Below are 17,054 nucleotides of genomic sequence, written 5' to 3'. Positions count from 1 at the left end.
ACTCACCCCCTCTATATATTTTTTACACGAAGAAGCCAAGGAGGGGAGAAATCAGCACAAAACAGCGTTATTACAAACATATTTTTTTCCTCGTGAAAAAAAAAGTCCTGCAAACATTAAAAAAGATAATTTAAACACAGCTGGGTTCTTTTTAATTTTAAATATCTACATATAAAAATTATTTAATCTTTTCCCCCCAACATCAAAATGAGGTCATCTGCAAAGGCACCTATAAAAAGTTTACAAAAATAATAAAAAAATTAAATAAGAAATTCTGCACTGGCGATTGGATGCGAAATGGGAGAAGAGTGAATTTCCCCCTCCCGCATTTGAAGAATAGAAGGTAGATAAAAAAAGAGAAGGGGATACATCAAAGAATAGATGGAGCGGATGGAAGGGAAATAACCTTAAAATCTGTAGAGACTTTTTGAGCAAGTTTGTGAGCACAGCTTTACCCGGATTCCATGACGGTCAATGGGAATGTTGCCAGCGACTTCAAAGACACCTACGGGATTAGGGGTGTTCTGATTTGAAGTGTGTGCGGGAGGATAACCACAGGCCCTGATTCGGTCCAAACTTCAGGGAAGGCTCTCATCTCCCAACTGGGTAAGAAGTACCACCTGGAGTCACTCCGGAGTGGGTAGCACTAGCAGCGGGACGGGCGGGGAGGGAGCGGCTCAGTTCTCCAACGAAGCACCCGGGTATGTACCTCTCTATCCTTTGGGGACAGGAGCGCGGAGTGAACAGGACTCCCCTCCTCCTCCAACTCCACTTGGGGGAGCTGGGTTGCGCGGGCAGAACGCGTCGGCGGGTTAGAAAATCGTCCCTGCGCTGACAGCGGCGCTGTGGTGGTGGTGGTGGTGGAGGTGCGGGTGGTGCTGGTGAGGCTGCGCTTGCTGCAAGATCGGGGAGGCGGCTTGCAAGTGGGAAGCAGCGGCGCTCGACGCCTGGTGGTACCACGAGTAGTTGCCCAGGAAAGCAGCCGTTGCGCCTGGGGCGCCCGGGCTGGATCCAGCGCTGCTGCCTCCGCCTCCGCCACCGCTGCTCATCCGCTGTGGGTGCGGCGCGAAGTCCCAGGCTAGTGTGGTCGAGGCCGGAGACGCCGCCGAGCAAGGCGGGGAGCTGCTGCCGCCCGGGTGCTGGTCGGCGGGGATCTCGCCGCTTTTCCACATCTTCTTGAACTTGGAACGGCGGTTCTGGAACCAGATCTTCACCTTGACAAAGGGAGGAGGAGTAGGAAGAGAGACGAGAATGAAAGAGAGGCCCCTCTCACCAGATTTTTGCGGTCACCATAGCGCAATATTTCAAGCTTTCGCCGAGAACAATCCCCTTCAAGTCTCCCCAAAACACACACACACACACACCTTGTTTAATTTAACTTGAGGAATCCCTTCCCCCAAAGCAGACCTCTCACGGAGAGAAGAAAAGGAGACCGCTCTCTCCAAAAGCAGGCTTGGTGGATTCCCCCCAATGAAAACCGAGCAAATCAACCGACTGTTTGGGAGCGAGGTTTGGTTTGGCAACGTGGGAGGGAGAGAGCTGTTTTTAAATAACAGGGTAAACAGTTTTACTGGGTTTTGCTGAGTTTTCAGGCTGTGCGTGTGAGAAGAGGGACACTTGTGCTGTGTTGGTCTTTGTAACCACAGAGGTTGTCGTGTGTGCGTGCGCGCGTGTCCCTCCTGATGTGTGCGTTTAGAGGTGGGGATTTCTGATAACAGTCATTCTCAGAAGTTTCCCCCCAAGTATGTTAGATGCCTTTAAAATTGCATTCTTTTGTTTCCGCTGGTTTCATTCCAGCCTGGTCTCCTTGTCCAATACTAGATATAGAGCCTTCCTTTCTTAAATGTGCACTAACAGCCTATGAGAAAGGGGAGGGCCGGTGAGCTCTTAGCACTGCGTTGCTCATCCAGATCGAAAGAAGGTTTAAATAATGCTGAATACCTTTGCCAAATAAAGAGAAGGGGGGCACGGGATGACTTTTCTTCCACGAGTACAATGAAACAGGATACTTCGCGAAATGAGTGTGTTGGAGACAGAGAGGCTAATAGCTAAACCCAGAAGCCACCATCTAGCAAAGAGGCGCACTTAATCGCGGAAAAATCAATGCGCTCCTAAACTCTCTGCTGCGAATGCATCACAAAAGGAAGGATCTGGCCTATGATTCCGTTCAAGTCACAATGATTCTTCCACTGAAAACAAAGATATGCTTAAATCTTCCCCCACTGCGATCGCATGCTGTAGCTTCTGTCGCACCGTCAGTGCCCCAGCGTGGTCTGTCTGAGCCAAGGCTGCCCGGCTACAGGTGGTCTATATGCACATAGTACAGGCCACCCGCTTTTCTGCGTTCACAAAGGGAAACACTACCAACAACAATCAGACGGTGGGCACCTCTGCTTGGATGCACCTCTGGAAAAAAAAAACATCTTCCGGACTGCCGCTGGCAAAAAAGGCTGGAATGGTCGCTATGCAATAAACTAGCCAACGTTTGGGGACCCGACGTGAAGCCTTCACATGTCGGAGTGCAAGCCGTTTCTGACCCTCCTTTCCTTACCTGAGTTTGGGTTAGGCCTAGGGATGCTGCCAACTCGGCTCTCTCGGGCAGTGCCAGATACTGGGTCTTCTGGAAGCGTCGCTGCAGAGCTGCCAGCTGGAAGCTGGAGTAGATCGTCCTCGGCTTTCGCACTTTCTTGGGCTTGCCGTTGACTATCCGGATCTCGGGCTCGCCTTCTTCTTTCTCGGCTGCAAGGGAAGGGAAACCACCGTGAATAATCAGGCACCACCCAGCTGCATCACCCACCACCGCCACATGCCAACTTCTCCTGGGTGGCGGGTCATTATAGCTTTGCCTCCCACAAGCATTATAGCTTTGCCTCCCACAAGCATGTTCAGCACGGCTCCCCGCACTCGTCTAACCTTGGAGAGAGCACGCGCGTAAGGGGAGAGAGAGAGAGCGCGGTCCTATCGCCAGGATACCTTCCAACCCAACCAGTTGTTGTTGTTGTTGCTGTGATTACTATTACTATTACCATTACTATTATTAACCAACCACGTGTTGCTCCTCTTCCGCGTGTGCCCGGCGGAAAAGTCAGCGAAGGGCGCCACACTTCTCCAAGCAAATTTCCCACGGCACCCTCAACCCTCTCCTGGAGGGAGTTGGTTCTTACCAGGATCGTTGCTGACCGGGGACGTCCTTGCCCCGTAGGTTGCATAGGAGCTGTAAGAGGCCGAGTACCCCAGGTCGTAGCTGCCGGCTTTGGTGGAGTAAGGCACCGCGCTGATGCCGCTCGGGTGGTACTGGTAGGAGCCCATCTGCGCGTACGGGGACCCGCTGCCCGCGTTGCTCCCGGCGCTTCCTCCTCCTCCTCCTCCTCCGTGGTGCTGCTGCTGGTTGGTGTAGTAGCTGCTGTCCGTGGCGGTGGACACAGGCAACGTGGGAGACTCCTGGGGCTTGTGTAAGCTGTGGTGTTGCTGCTGCTGCTGTTGCTGGTGATGGTAACTGTTGGAGGTAATCTGGTTGGAATGCATATCTGAGGCGAGGCTGTCCAATACCCCCGTCATCCTGATCCTCTCTCCCCGCCCCTTGCTCCCTCCCTCCTTCGCTCCGAGGATGCAGGAGGGCAAACAAGCAGCGGGGAGGGGGACCACGAGAGAAAGAGAGAGAGAGAGAAGGAAAAAGCAGGTCGTCTCCTCTTTGGCAACAGGGCGCGCGTGGAAAAGTTACAGCGCGCCTCTCTTTCTTTCTTTCTTTCTTTCTTTCTTTCTTTCTTTCTTTCTTTCTTTCTTTCTTTCTTTCTTTCTTTCTTTCTTTCTTTCTTTCTTCTTTCTTTCTTTCTTTCTTTCTTTCTTTCTTTCTTTTTCTTTCTCTCTCTCTCTCTCTCTCTCTCTTTCCTTCCTTCTCTCTCTCTCTCTCTCCTCACACACCCAGGGGTTCGCCTTCTTGAAGCAGACTGGAAACCCCAAGCCCAAGAAAAGAGATCACTCCTGGGGATCCCTTTGCACCCGAGGAGGCGGACAGGAAGCCGCCGCTGCCATCGCCTCTCAAAAGCGCCAGGGCGCGTTTGCGTGCACAAGATCCCCCCCCCCGTGCGCGATGCAAGTAGTAGCAGCAGCAGCAGCAACGCCTCCGCTTCTGCAGCTGCTTTAGGATTGTCTGCGTCTGCTGGGCGCCGTCAGGCGGGCATTTAACACCGGTCACGTGAGGGCGGGCGACGTCACCTAGCAACAGCCAACCAGAGGCTCCGGTCGCGTTGTAGTTCTCTCTTTCTCTCTCTCCACGCCCGGCTTCTCCTCTTGGCTTCCCGGGGCGGTGGAGGCGCCTTGCAGGTGCCACACACAGAGAAGGGAGGGTGGGAGGAGGAAAATACACCCCCGTCCAAAAAAAAAAAAAAGTGTTTCAGATTTGGGGTGCTGGTCTGGTGGAGTTAGAGTTTGAAGGAAAATAGTTTTTGCAGTGGTTTAGTCTTCTCACTTTAAATGGGAATATTCGAAACGTGTGTTGTGATGAAGATGCAGAATGGTCAGGCTAGAATGATTCTTGCTTGGTGGTTCTTGTTCTACCTCAAGATTATTGTTGTTATTAAGTTTGTATAGCGTTCTTCACCCGGAAACCCCAGGGCTGTTCACAGCACAAAAATAAAATATGAGGACAAAAGAATACATAATAAAACAAAAACAGGAATGGAAACAAAGATCAGAATTATTATTATTTGTATACCGCCCTTCACCGGAAGATCCCAGGACGATTCACAACACAAAAGGAGGACACAGGAATATACAAGAAAACAAGAACAGAAACCAAGAAAATCAGAATAATTCTTCTTCTTCTTCTTCTTCTTCTTCTTCTTCTTCTTCTTCTTCTTCTTCTTCTTCTTCTTCTTCTTCTTCTTCTTCTTCTTCTTCTTCTTCTTCTTCTTCTTCTTCTTCTTCTTCTTCTTCTTCTTCTTCTTCGTTAAAGTTGTGTACCGCCTTTAGCCCGGAGATTCCAGGGCGGCTCACAACAGAAACATGTAAAATGCTCAAGGTGTATCCCTTTGCTAGGTAAAAATGACCAGTCTGATCTAGTTACGGGTAGGTAGCCGTGTTGGTCTGCTGTAGTCGAAACAAAATAAAAAAAATCCTTCTAGTAGCACCTTAGAGACCAACTAAGTTTGTCATTGGTATGAGCTTTCGTGTAGTGTGCATGCACAGGAAAGCTCATACCAATGACAAACTTAGTCTGATCTAGTCAGATTCAGGTCACACAGCGGGATGACATGCAAGGGTTTACTTGGAATCTCTAGGGAAACCTCGCTGTGTTCAGTGGGGCTTTTCTCCCTTGTAAGTGTGGTTACTAGGCGGCATAAATCTCTGCTAAAACCATATCTTAAGGCACCTTGTCCAACGAGCGTAACCGTCGTATCATAAGATGAAATATACCGGCCTATTCGTCGTCCTGCGCGCTTTCTCCAATAAGTAGGATGACTTCAAAGGCCAAAAAGAAAGCACCGCTTATAGGCTTTTAAACTTTAGCTGCGAAAAGAGGGTTGACGTTACCAGGGGGAAAAGACGAAGGTGGAGTACAACTTCACAACTCTTAGGAAAGGATTGGTCTTTTATGCTTACAGCTTTTGTAACCCTTGGCAAATACGTCCCACTTCCCATTCACTTTCGCTATCTGCCCTCGTCACTCAATAATGCACAAAGTATCATTGCAGGAGTGTGTGTGTGTGTGTGTGTGTTTTGTTGTTGCGCGAGGAAATAAAATCTATAAAGACTGGCTGTTTTGAGCTTGAATAAGGCAGGGGGGTTTAAACGAAAGGCCCGATGTTACAGGTAAATGGTGCGATTAAAACTGGGGAATCCATCCTTTGAGACTTTCAATGGAAAACGAAATGAAAATGTTTTTCAAAGTGAAAAACAAAACAAATCCGTACACACGGAGTGGATGCGAAAACTCCTGGCTCCATGCCCTTGAGCAGTTCTAGACCTTCTAAGCTTTGCAGAGCCGTTCCTAGGCAGAGAAATAACGTTTGAAATAACAGCAGCAACTAAGTTCACGTCCTGATCGTCTAACTAACATAAGATTTATAAAGACATAACACATAATCATGATATATAGTTGTAGACAGCATATTTTTTTAAAAAATAAAACGCTCCTGGCTACCCCATATTTTGAGAGATTTAATTCAAGGGCTGCCTCCATTATTTAAAAAAAAACATGCAAAAAGCCTGCGGCGTCTGTTAGGATTCCTGCCACCCCATAGGAAGAAGGATGTTGCATTGGAGAGGAGGCAGAAGGCGTTTATGACCTTGCCTTTTAGCGCCACCTAGCGTGGAAACCGTGCGCTCGCGAGGCCAGGTAGGAGACGGCGTAATCGCACCTGGGCGCCAGTCTCTTCAGTCACTCAGCCGAGCAAAATAGTAATTAAAGGCCGCAACCCTGTGCTGGCGCGCACCGTCTGAAATCCTCAGAAGAAAGAAGCAGACCCGTGCGGTTTGAATCAACTTGTTGCAACAGCAGCTGAGCTGAAAATAAAAAGGAAAAACCAGTCTCTCTCTGTTTTTTTCTTCTCCCCATCCCACTGGCAATTAAAGTGAGCCTTTAGCATTAAAAGAAGGCAGGGCTGAGTGCCAGGCAAAGGAGAGGATGGGAGACAAGAGTCCCCTCCAGGTACGAGTTTGTCCTTAGCCTCAATTGGCACCAAAATGACTGGCTGCTCGTCATCATCATCATCATCATCATCATCATTGATTAGATTCATGCTTCAGCTTTACTCAATGTAGCTTTTTCAATCCACTTACAGATCCCCACACCACCCTTTCGGTTTATACAATACTACATTTGTGTGTCAGAAGAGGTAAGGGGGTCATTTTGGCACAGGGCAAGCAACTTTTCTTTTTAAAAAATCCTGTTACTGTAGATCAGGCATAGGCAAACACAGCCTGCCAAATGTTTTGAGACTACAATTTCCATCATCCCTGACCACTGGTCCTATTTGCTAGGGATGATGGGAGTTGTAGTCCCAAAACATCTGGAGGGCTGAGTTCGACTATGCCTGCTGTAGATACAACAAACACATTGGGACCTTCGGATCGCTCAGAGAATGTGTATTTTTTTTAGAACAATGTACATGCTTGAAGGAATAGGGTATCCCATTGAGGAGGTTGAAAGGGGTGAAACAAGATAGGAAGCTCACTGTAGGGACAGGTCTAATCCATGATTTCATTTCAACACTCTGATCTGTGCATGTGTGAAGCCACTCTTTATAATAAACATGTCTGTGAAAGGTTTGACGTGTTGGTGTGTGTAAATTGAGGGAGGCCTCTCAGAAATCATATGTCTCTATCTTTCATTTTTTTAAAAAATTCAATTGCGCCTGAAAAACAGCTTCTTGTCAAGTGTTGTTTTCCCTCATATTGTGTTCCATACTCTGGCTATCTTGAAATGCTTGTAATCAAATTGATGCCAGAGGATAAAATCAGTTACAGTTCTACACTGTCCAGAGTGGACATTGGGTCAAATGAGGAAGTTTCAGTAAAAAAAGCTTTCTTTTTCTTTTAACAAGGTGTAGAATTCTCCCTGACTTTTAGAGATTCAGGAGCAGATGGCTCGATAACGTGTTATCATATGTCTCCTGCGTTTTTACAGTGAACCCACAAGGGCTAACTTATTTCTGAACACCTTGAGAAACAGGAGACCATAAATGAGTTAGCCAAGATGATTTGACAGCTCTAGCCACAGTATATACACTTAGATGAGAGGGCCAAAATGATGTTTATTGCTGCATGGTACCTCATCCAGTTCCTCATAAGAACGCAGTGTGTGTGGCAGATTATTATTCACAAGGAAAGAATTCTTCTTGGTTTTTTGGGGGTGGGTGGGAAAGGGGAGAAGAGATTCAGCTTAGGGTTCTCGACCAATTGCAACACCTTTGTGGTTGTAGAGCCAAGAAAGTCTCAGTAATAACTCTCAGCATTTTTATGGCACTCCTTAAGAGTCTAAAGCAGGCTTCCTCAAACTCAGCCCTCCAGATGTTTTGAGACTACAATCCCCATCATCCCTGACCACTGGTCCTGCTAGCTAGGGATCATGCATGGGAGTTGTAGGCCAAAAACATCTGGAGGGCTGAGTTTGAGGAAGCCTGGTCTAAAGTGCTTCATACGACTCAGATTTCCTTACAACAACAACCCTGAACATGGAAAACTCTGCCCTTGCCATACTTTGGCCCAGTGTAGCTGTCACAGGAGGCACGTTGCGGCTACTCTAGAGTAACGACTCTCCAAACCGTTGCCTTTTCATGCTTTTATTGTGTGCAAACTATTTACAGTGCTAGAGCTGTACAAGATACATGTTCTCAGTCTGGGTCAGAACCCTGGAATGGCGATTCCCGCGTTTTCCCCAAAAAAAGAAGTCTGGGATTCCCGAATCTCCTCCCCCGTTTCTTTCTGCGCAATTCCGGAACAGGAGGGAAAGGTCTTCTTTCTGTGCTTTCCCGCCTCCCCTTTTCCCTCTCCCTTTCTTCCTCTCCCAAGCGGAGCAGGGGCTCTGCGACCCTGCCAGAGCCATGTCCTCTACTTCCTGCTTCCCCGCTGGACTCTTCTCCCTCTCCGCTGCAGCTGGAACTCGGGGAAGAACTACTTCTCATGATGGGAGGGGGCTGTCTGTAGTCCCTGTCCCTCACAGTAGCAGTGCAGCAGAGCAGCTTAGGCTACAGTCTTATAGCACAAAATATAGGAAAGGGCTTCTTGAAACTTGGTTATTCAAGCTTTGTATCTGCCATGAGCTCATAGGTAGCCACTCTGCCTTAAACACAAGTACCCATTTGCATTATACTAATAACTGATAACTGATGCTTTTGAATTATGGTGCTGGAGGAGACTCTTGAGAGTCCCATGGACTGCAAGAAGATCAAACCTATCCATTCTGAAGGAAATCATCCCTGAGTGCTCACTGGAAGGACAGATCCTGAAGCTGAGGCTCCAATACTTTGGCTACCTCGTGAGAAGAGAAGACTCCCTGGAAAAGACCCTGATGTTGGGAAAGATTGAGGGCACAAGGAGAAGGGGACAACAGAGGATGAGATGGTTGGACAGTGTTCTTGAAGCTACCAACATGAGTTTGACCAAACTGCGGGAGGCAGTGCAAGACAGGAGTGCCTGGCGTGCTATGGTCCATGGGGTCACGAAGAGTCGGACACAACACAACTAAACGACTACACAACAACATGAATGAACACTGTGTTTTATGAATGGACTCTGTATTTTGTGAATTACCTAAGAGTCACCAATAGGGAGCTCTAGAATCTGACAGCTAATCAATTGGGTATACAAAACAGCGACCCCTATTGCTGAAAGTAGATAACCAGCAGGGAATGCTTCAGCTCAGCCTTTGCACTGTCCCCTGCTGTGCAGATAATGGGGAAAGCTCATAAATTGTATCCCTTCTGGCATCCTGGCCAACTCTATTATGCTGGTGTAAACCCTGGTGCACCAGAAGCACAGAATAGCAGCAAATAAAACCCGCTCATACATCAGCAACTGACTTATCAACCAGTTCTTACAAAGTCTTCCTAAATTATAAAGCTCCAAAATACAGGCCAAAAGAGAGCAGGTCTGGGAAGAGCGAGGCATTCAATGGGCACCACCAGTGAAAAGGCCCTGCTCCGCGTAGCTCCTGCCCTGTCATTTGATAGAGTGCCCACTTGCCCTCCTTCTTGACATGGAATGCTCTCTATTGGAGTCTCCAGGCCCAGTACAAAGAGCATAAGAAGGGAGAGCAGGGACCTTGAAGTTCCCAACAGCTGTTAAGCAAGCAAACAAGCAAGCAAGCACACAGGTCACCTTTGTCACAGTCAGGACGCCTATGTCCTGGCCAGGCCTGCACCCAATCTTGTTTTTGTACAATCTTGTTTGTCTTCAGTAACCAAAATTATATTATCAACATATACAAGCAGAAAAGTTGTTTTCCTTCATTTGCAAGGAATCGTATAAAACAAAAAGTGGCACTAATAAAGAAAAGTTCTAGGGTGGCAACAGAAAGCAAACTAAAAATGCTTCTGCAGTTCATCAAAACTATCCAGCAATATCAAGTTATAGGAAAACTGGTGCTATTAACAGTAATCCTTCTAGTTGGTTAAGTGGTTTGGCAACTTCCATGCACATGGCGTGTGATGCTAATTATTTCCCCCAAGAGTTAAATGATAACTAATCAGAGGCAGCTACAGGAGGGCTATGAGAGTCAGGTGAGGGTCAGATGTTTTGTCAATCCCAGCCGGTATATAAGACGATGACCTGGCCTGCCCAGGCCTGCCCATCACCATGGTATTAAATTAAAATCACCATGGTATTTAACAATAATATCTTATGTCCTTTAGAGGAGAAATTGTGAATTGTAGAATTTTACATACCCGTCATCATCCTTGGCTTCATTCAATTTTGTTTACAACACTCTTCCGTTTTCTTCTAGTTGTGAGGGTAGGGGATGGGGAGGGGCCTCACAGTGTAGTAGTAGCATTTATTTATTTATTTTGCTTGAATCTAGTGTTGGTTAGACATAGGCTTATGATTTCTCAGTTGTTTGTGCCCTAGTGTTAGTTCAAAAATATTTAGAGGGATTACTCAGGCACTCTAAAACAGGCACCCCCAAACTGCGGCCCTCCAGATGTTTTGGCCTACAACTCCCATGATCCCTAGCTAACAGGACTAGTGGTTGGGGAAGATGGAAATTGTAGTCCAAAACATCTGGAGGGTTGAAGTTTGGGGGTGCCTGACTTAAAATCTCTGGTCAGATGGAAGTAAATATTGTCTCCTCATATTTTGGAGCAGGCATCCCCAAACTTCGGCCCTCCAGATGTTTTGGACTACAATTCCCATCTTCCCTGACCACTGGTCCTGTTAACTAGGGATCATGGGAGTTGGAGGCCAAAACATCTGGAGGGCCGCAGTTTGGGGATGCCTGTTTTAAGTGTTTTCAGCTTGAATGCAGAAAAACAGCTCTGCAAAGCAGGCATCCCCAAACTTCAACCCTCCAAATGTTTTGGACTACAATTCCCATCTTCCCTGACCACTGATCCTGTTAACTAGGGATCAGGGGAGTTGGAGGCCAAAACATCTGGAGGGCCGCAGTTTGGGGATGCCTGCTGCAAAGTATGTGTTGGATGTTGCATCACCAGGAACTAAGGATGGATCTACACACAGGAAAAGAACGCTATAAATAAGTCATAAATTAAATCGTTATAATGAAAGAAAGAAAAAACCCTTTGTAAAATTGCATAGAAAAGTTTTGTGCTCTACAGCTCCAGGTGGTGTTGCATGTTAAACAACGCATTTAAAACACTGTTTTTTGACTAATGTAGCCAAGTCCTAAAAGTTAAATGTCACCATCAAACTCTTGGCTTGATAAAAGGATATCTGCTGCAGGCCACATTTCATAGTCTTAAAAACTGGGATTCATGCCTGGAAAGTTGAATTATAATTGATTCAAAGCCACTTGACTTTGCTTAGAGCTGATGAGTAACGACATGGTTAATTTATGTACTATCAAATATGAGTGTGTGTGTATTTTATTTTTTAAAATAAGGGTTAGCCTGATCATTAAGCTAGCCTGATTTCATGATTTTTTTGTTGGCATCGATATAGCCATAAACAGAATTAGTTCGTAAGAGAGCTGTGGACACTCCTGATTGACTGTGCTCACCACTAAGAGAACCGTCAGCATTCATTAAAGGCAGCATTGAGAAGGCTGATCCAAGTTGTTTACAAGCCAGCTGCTTATGAGTCACCAACGTGCTTAGAAAATATTCCAGCATCATTCTACAGCACATGATTCTCGCTTTCCCTTCTGTTGTCGACTTGGGTTTCTGAAGTGAATGGAGTGGTAGTAAAATAAAGGTATGTTTAAGGGTTCGTTCACATTTTAGTATGTGGTTGTCAAAGAGCGAGCTGGCAGTAAATCACAGTGTTCAAAGTTGGAGTTAACTCTTCATTAGCAAAAACACAATCTTCACAGTGCCAGGCCTAAATGAGCACAGCAGCTCATCTCCGGTAGGCCTACTCCATGATTCAGTTGCTGAGACTGAAAATCCCTGCCTCCCCATAGCAGGCTGAGTCTCCTCCTCTCCAGGGCTTTTCTCAAGCAATCGGAGACTGTGTCTGCATGCAGCCTGCTGCTGCTGCTCCACCCATTTCATGTATTTTCTGGTTCTGGGAGATTGGGGTGGAGGGGAGCTTGTCACAGGGGGAGACACCTGCAGCTCTTCACCAGCCAGACTCATCTCTGCCTCTTGGCCTTCCTCCTCCCACTTTCCTGTTTCATCTTCTGCCTCTGATTCCGGACTGCTCTCTACCACAGACTCCCCCTGCTCACTAAGCCCTGTTACCTCTTCAACTTCTGACACCTCCTCTTCCAAGTCTTCTCCCTTTGACCACTCATTGTCACCCCACCACCAATCCTTGGGGGTCTGAGACTTTTTCCCTTGGTGGTTCCCCAGCTGGTTCCTCCCACCAGTCCTCTGCTCCCAGCCAGTTCATGACAGTGGTTGATCTAGTCTGGGTCAACAATCCATTAGCAGAACTGCAACAGGAAAAATTGGTGAGGGCTGCTTTGGTATCAAGGCAAAATGAGTCACCACACAATGACCAGGCCCTGTACCCGTGTGCTTGCAATAATGCTAAGTGCTATTTGCACAGAGGGGGCCTAATGGTATATTCTGGGTTTCTCCTATGGGCAAATGGTTGCATTTTTAAAAATGGTTCTTATGCATGGTCCCATTCCCTTGCAAATATGGATTATGTATTGCAGAAAATTCTTGTAGCTGAAACCCGCTTCCTGCAGCAGTTTACTCCAAAATACCAATTCACACTTTAGTAAGTAAAAAAAATGGTTAGGAAGACTCTACAAGTGGGGTCCTGCAACAAAATACTGCAGTGTATCCTCACCTCTTAACAGGAATGCTCTTATTAGGTTTGAGCCAATCCGTCACATACCCCTTCAGGATGCTCCATTTTGTTCTCCCATATCATTCCTGTTTTTCTTTCCAGCTGACAGCCAGCATACCATGTTTATTGTGCATGCCGTCCTTGGTGGTCTGTTTTTGGGTTATTACTTCTTGCCCCCGGTTCCCTGAACGCTTCCTGTGGTCCTTTTGCAAACCATACCTGAGTAAACTTATATACTCTTATATGCACTGTTAGGATGTGGGTGGTGCCAGGGGCGTAGGAAGGGGGGCGGTGGGGCAGTCCACCCTGGGTGCGCTCACTGAGGGGGGGTGACATTCAGTGTGCTGTCCGCCTGCAACTCCCAAGCCTACCCCTAGCCGTGAGGGTAAGGGGAGGAGCTGCACCGTTTTGCTGGTGGTCTCTCCCCCTTCCCCCTTCGTTTTGACAGCTTGGGGGAGACTTGGGAGTTGTGGGCAGGTGGTGCGCCGAATGTCCGCCATGGGTGTCTCGCTCCGGCCCCGGCTGCAGGGTGTGCGCGCCACTCTGGGCACCCAAGTGGCTATCCCGCACATGGGAGGGCAACCTCTGAGTCAGGCCCCCCTTGGAAGCGTGTCTGCCCTGGGCAGCGCGTGCATATGCTCCGCCGCTGGGTGGCACTGTGGTCCAAACCACTGAACCTCTTGGTCTTGCTGATCCGAAGGTCGGCAGTTCGAATCCCCGTGACAGATTGAGCTCCCGTTGCTCTGTCGCAGCTCCTGCCAACCTAGCAGTTTGAAAGCACGCCAGTGCAAGTAGATAAATAGGTACTGCTATAGTGGGAAGGTAAACGGCGTTTCTGTGTACTCTGGTTTCCATCACACTGTCCTGTTGCACCAGAAACGGTTTAGTCATGCTGGCCACATGACCCGGAAAGCTGTCTGTGGACAAACACCGGCTCCCTCGGCCTGAAAAGCAAGATGAGCGCCGCAATCCATAGTTGCCTTTGACTGGACTTAACTGTCCAGGGGTTCTTTACCTTTACCTAATGGAGCAGGCTAATCTAGATTTGTTATCAGCTCCTTACTTAGAACAGGAACCTAACACAGGCTATTGAGTCAGTACGATTGAAGAGGCTTGTACCTCTGCTTTGAAAGTAATGGATAGTGCAAATGCAATAAATATTGTTACAAAAGTCGGTTGCCACCCCCACTCTCTGCCAAGCAGTAAGATTCCAAGGGGTTCCAGGTACTCACCCAGGGTCTGTGGTCCTTTTGAGAATTTAGACATGGTGGAGACTGTCATAGCTTTATGGTTTATTCATCAAGGACTCAGCTACATTAGTAAAAAAACTCAACATTTTGAATTCGTTATGAACATGCAACACAAGATGGCGCCAGAGAGGAAACAAATTTTCGATGTGATTTTTACATAGTGTTTTTTTCTTCCCCCCTGACTTATTTATAGTTGCCCCGCCCCCCCCGCCCCATGCATAGACCTTCAGTCTGCATGGAGGGAGCCCAGAGCTTACAGCATGGTCATTTTAAGAGGGACTTGTCCTCCACAGTAGTGCCCAAACCATCTCTCCCGGCCAGCCTTCTCAAGATAGATCCCAATCTTTTTTCTTCCCTTCTTCTAGGCACAAACCCTTGCTCAAAACTCTCTTTTCTTGTCACCTCGCACCCAGTGAGTTGCGTGCGCAACCTTTCCAACCCAGGGCTGTCTTAAGCACCTTTGGCATCGTGGTGCGACGGATCCCTCCGCCGCCTCCTGCTGCCCTGTTTTCCAGCGCGACTGGCGGATGGCTGGGCTCAGTGCGCAGCACGGCCGCCGAGGGTGCTGCTGCGCGGCGGCCGGCCCGGCTTAGTGTGCAGTGCTTAGTGCTGCGCGGCGGAGCGGGCGGCGGGCGGGCGGGAGCAGCTGCGTGGCGCGCCCTCCTGGCGGGCCGGCGCCGTGGCGCCCTGCGCCACCCAGCCTGGCCATAGAGCCGGCACTGTTCCAACCCCCAGTCTCTGTTCCCACCTCAGGGCAAGGGGGGAGGACAGTTCTTATGCATTGCCAATGACCCTCAATGGTCCTTTATTTTTTCTTAATGGCCCAGCTTAGCCAGGTCATTCTTTTGCATAGGCTAGCCCAGGAATTCCTCTGCAGCTGTTATCTCTCCCTTCGCACCCCAAATAATCAAAATCTTACCATACATTAATCTATAGGATTTAGGGGTCCCCCCCAAACCCCCTATAACACCTTCGAACAGACCTCCTAACAGACATCAGGTGATACTAGATTGCAACTTTCCCCCTCCTGTACGCTTCATGTGACTTCAACAGCTGCATGAGAGACAAACATTCATTAAGTGTAGATCCCTTCAACTTCACTTCCCCATGCAATAAAAATTGTAGCCTACCAGGCAAACTAAGATCATGGCCACTGGTCCCATCGCCTCCTGGCAAATAGAAGGGGAAGAAATGGAGGCAGTGAGAGATTTTTCTTTCTTGGGTTCCATGATCACTGCAGACAGTGACAGCAGTCATGAAATTAAAAGATGCCTGCTTCTTGGGAGAAAAGCAATGACAAACCTAGACAGCATCTTAAAAAGCAGAGACATCACCTTGCCGACAAAGGTCCATATAGTTAAAACTATGGTTTTCCCAGAATCAAGTGAGAGCTGGACCATAAAGAAGGCTGATCGCTGAAGAATTGATGCTTTTGAATTATGGTGCTGGAGGAGACTCATGGACTGCAAGAAGATCAAACCTATCCATTCTGAAGGAAATCAGCCCTGAGTGCTCACTGGAAGGACAGATCGTGAAGCTGAGGCTCCAATACTTTGGCCACCTCATGAGAAGAGAAGAATCCTTGGAAAAGACCCTGATGTTGGGAAAGATTGAGGGCACTAGGAGAAGGGGACGACAGAGGACGAGATGGTTGGACAGTGTTCTGGAAGCTACGAACATGAGTTTGACCAAATTGCGGGAGGCAGTGGAAGACAGGAGTGCCTGGCGTGCTCTGGTCCATGGGGTCACGAAGAGTCGGACACGACTAAACAACAACAAGGCAAACGATTAAATGCTTATAGCTTTGGCAGAAAGAAAATGGTGGCAACTTAGGAGACCACTGGATTCAAACAGTGGTTGGCAAGGTTACTGAAAGTGGGGTGGAATGGTAGAACCTCCACCCTCTGCCTGCTTTAGAATTAGTATTGGATTCTCTGTCTGGAGGTAATCTAATCAACCACTGGGGGTCGCTATTGGCTCATGCTAGTACATCTGCTATGGCATTTATCCAGCAGAACAAAGCTTCTCCCTTGCACCATTGAACCCCTGGGTAGCGTTTGCTTAGTTTTATTGCACTGTGGGGCAGCAGGTGCTATGCTCTTACAAAGAACGAACTATGTCCGGTTTGCATTTAAATTCACTTGGGATTGCAGCTGGTGGAAGGGGTTTCAAATGAAGGTGGGTATATTTGCTTGGCTCCCATGCTAGGCAATTGGGGGCATTTGTTGATTCATATGCATATGGGCTTCTGAATGGGAAAGCTCCTTGCGAAGGAACCACTTCAGTGCAAGGAGAACGTCTTGCTTCTTCGGGACTTTGTTTCATTGTATTGCTTATATATTCCCTCTTATCCCTAAGGTTCTGGTCAGTTTATCATAGCTTACTGGGGCAGCCCAGAAAGGTGTGTGGGATATAAATAGTAAAATTATCATTAAGGAACACGATGTCCCTATTTTCATCGGAGAAATGTTGGAGGGTATGCTATCCAGGTTGCAGCTGTATACTGGAATACAGGAGTAATATCAGCATGGTGCAAATGCAGTACAAAATACTCAAAAAGCAGAATTCAATTAATATGAATTATCATAATGGCTTAGGTGTGCAAGCGAAGGTGTGTTTGCTGCACACATCCTGATCTTGTGAGTTATCCTCTGTGGCATTTACATGTCGGGTAAAGTTTTCAAACTAAGTTGAGAGGGGAGATTGCGTTTGGAGAAACTTTAGAGGTTTTTCTTTTAAAATGGAGCTATCAGAGAATCCTCAGTGAAAAGATGACAAATGTCAGGCACTTTTTCTAGAAAAAAAAATATCACCTGTCCCTATGAAGTTCCTCCTGCTGTGAACAGAGTATTGTGTGGGTTCTATTATAAATTGTGCACTTGTTTCAAA

General features: G+C 47.5%; 1 protein-coding gene across 1 annotated transcript; it reads right to left on the bottom strand.

Annotated features, from left to right (window-relative positions):
* Positions 1–719: 719 nt before the first annotated feature.
* On the bottom strand, positions 720–3,558 carry DLX2 (distal-less homeobox 2). The gene is made up of 3 exons (XM_035131793.2): positions 3,165–3,558; positions 2,552–2,739; positions 720–1,214 (listed from the first exon to the last, which is right to left on the bottom strand). The coding sequence occupies exons 1-3, from the start codon at positions 3,556–3,558 to the stop codon at positions 813–815; spliced, it is 984 nt and encodes a 327-aa protein (XP_034987684.1). The 3' UTR covers positions 720–812.
* Positions 3,559–17,054: the final 13,496 nt, after the last annotated feature.

The sequence above is a fragment of the Zootoca vivipara genome, chromosome 1 (assembly GCF_963506605.1).
Source record: "Zootoca vivipara chromosome 1, rZooViv1.1, whole genome shotgun sequence".
NCBI classification, from domain to species: domain Eukaryota; kingdom Metazoa; phylum Chordata; class Lepidosauria; order Squamata; family Lacertidae; genus Zootoca; species Zootoca vivipara.
This window is presented reverse-complemented; position numbering and strand designations above follow the sequence as displayed.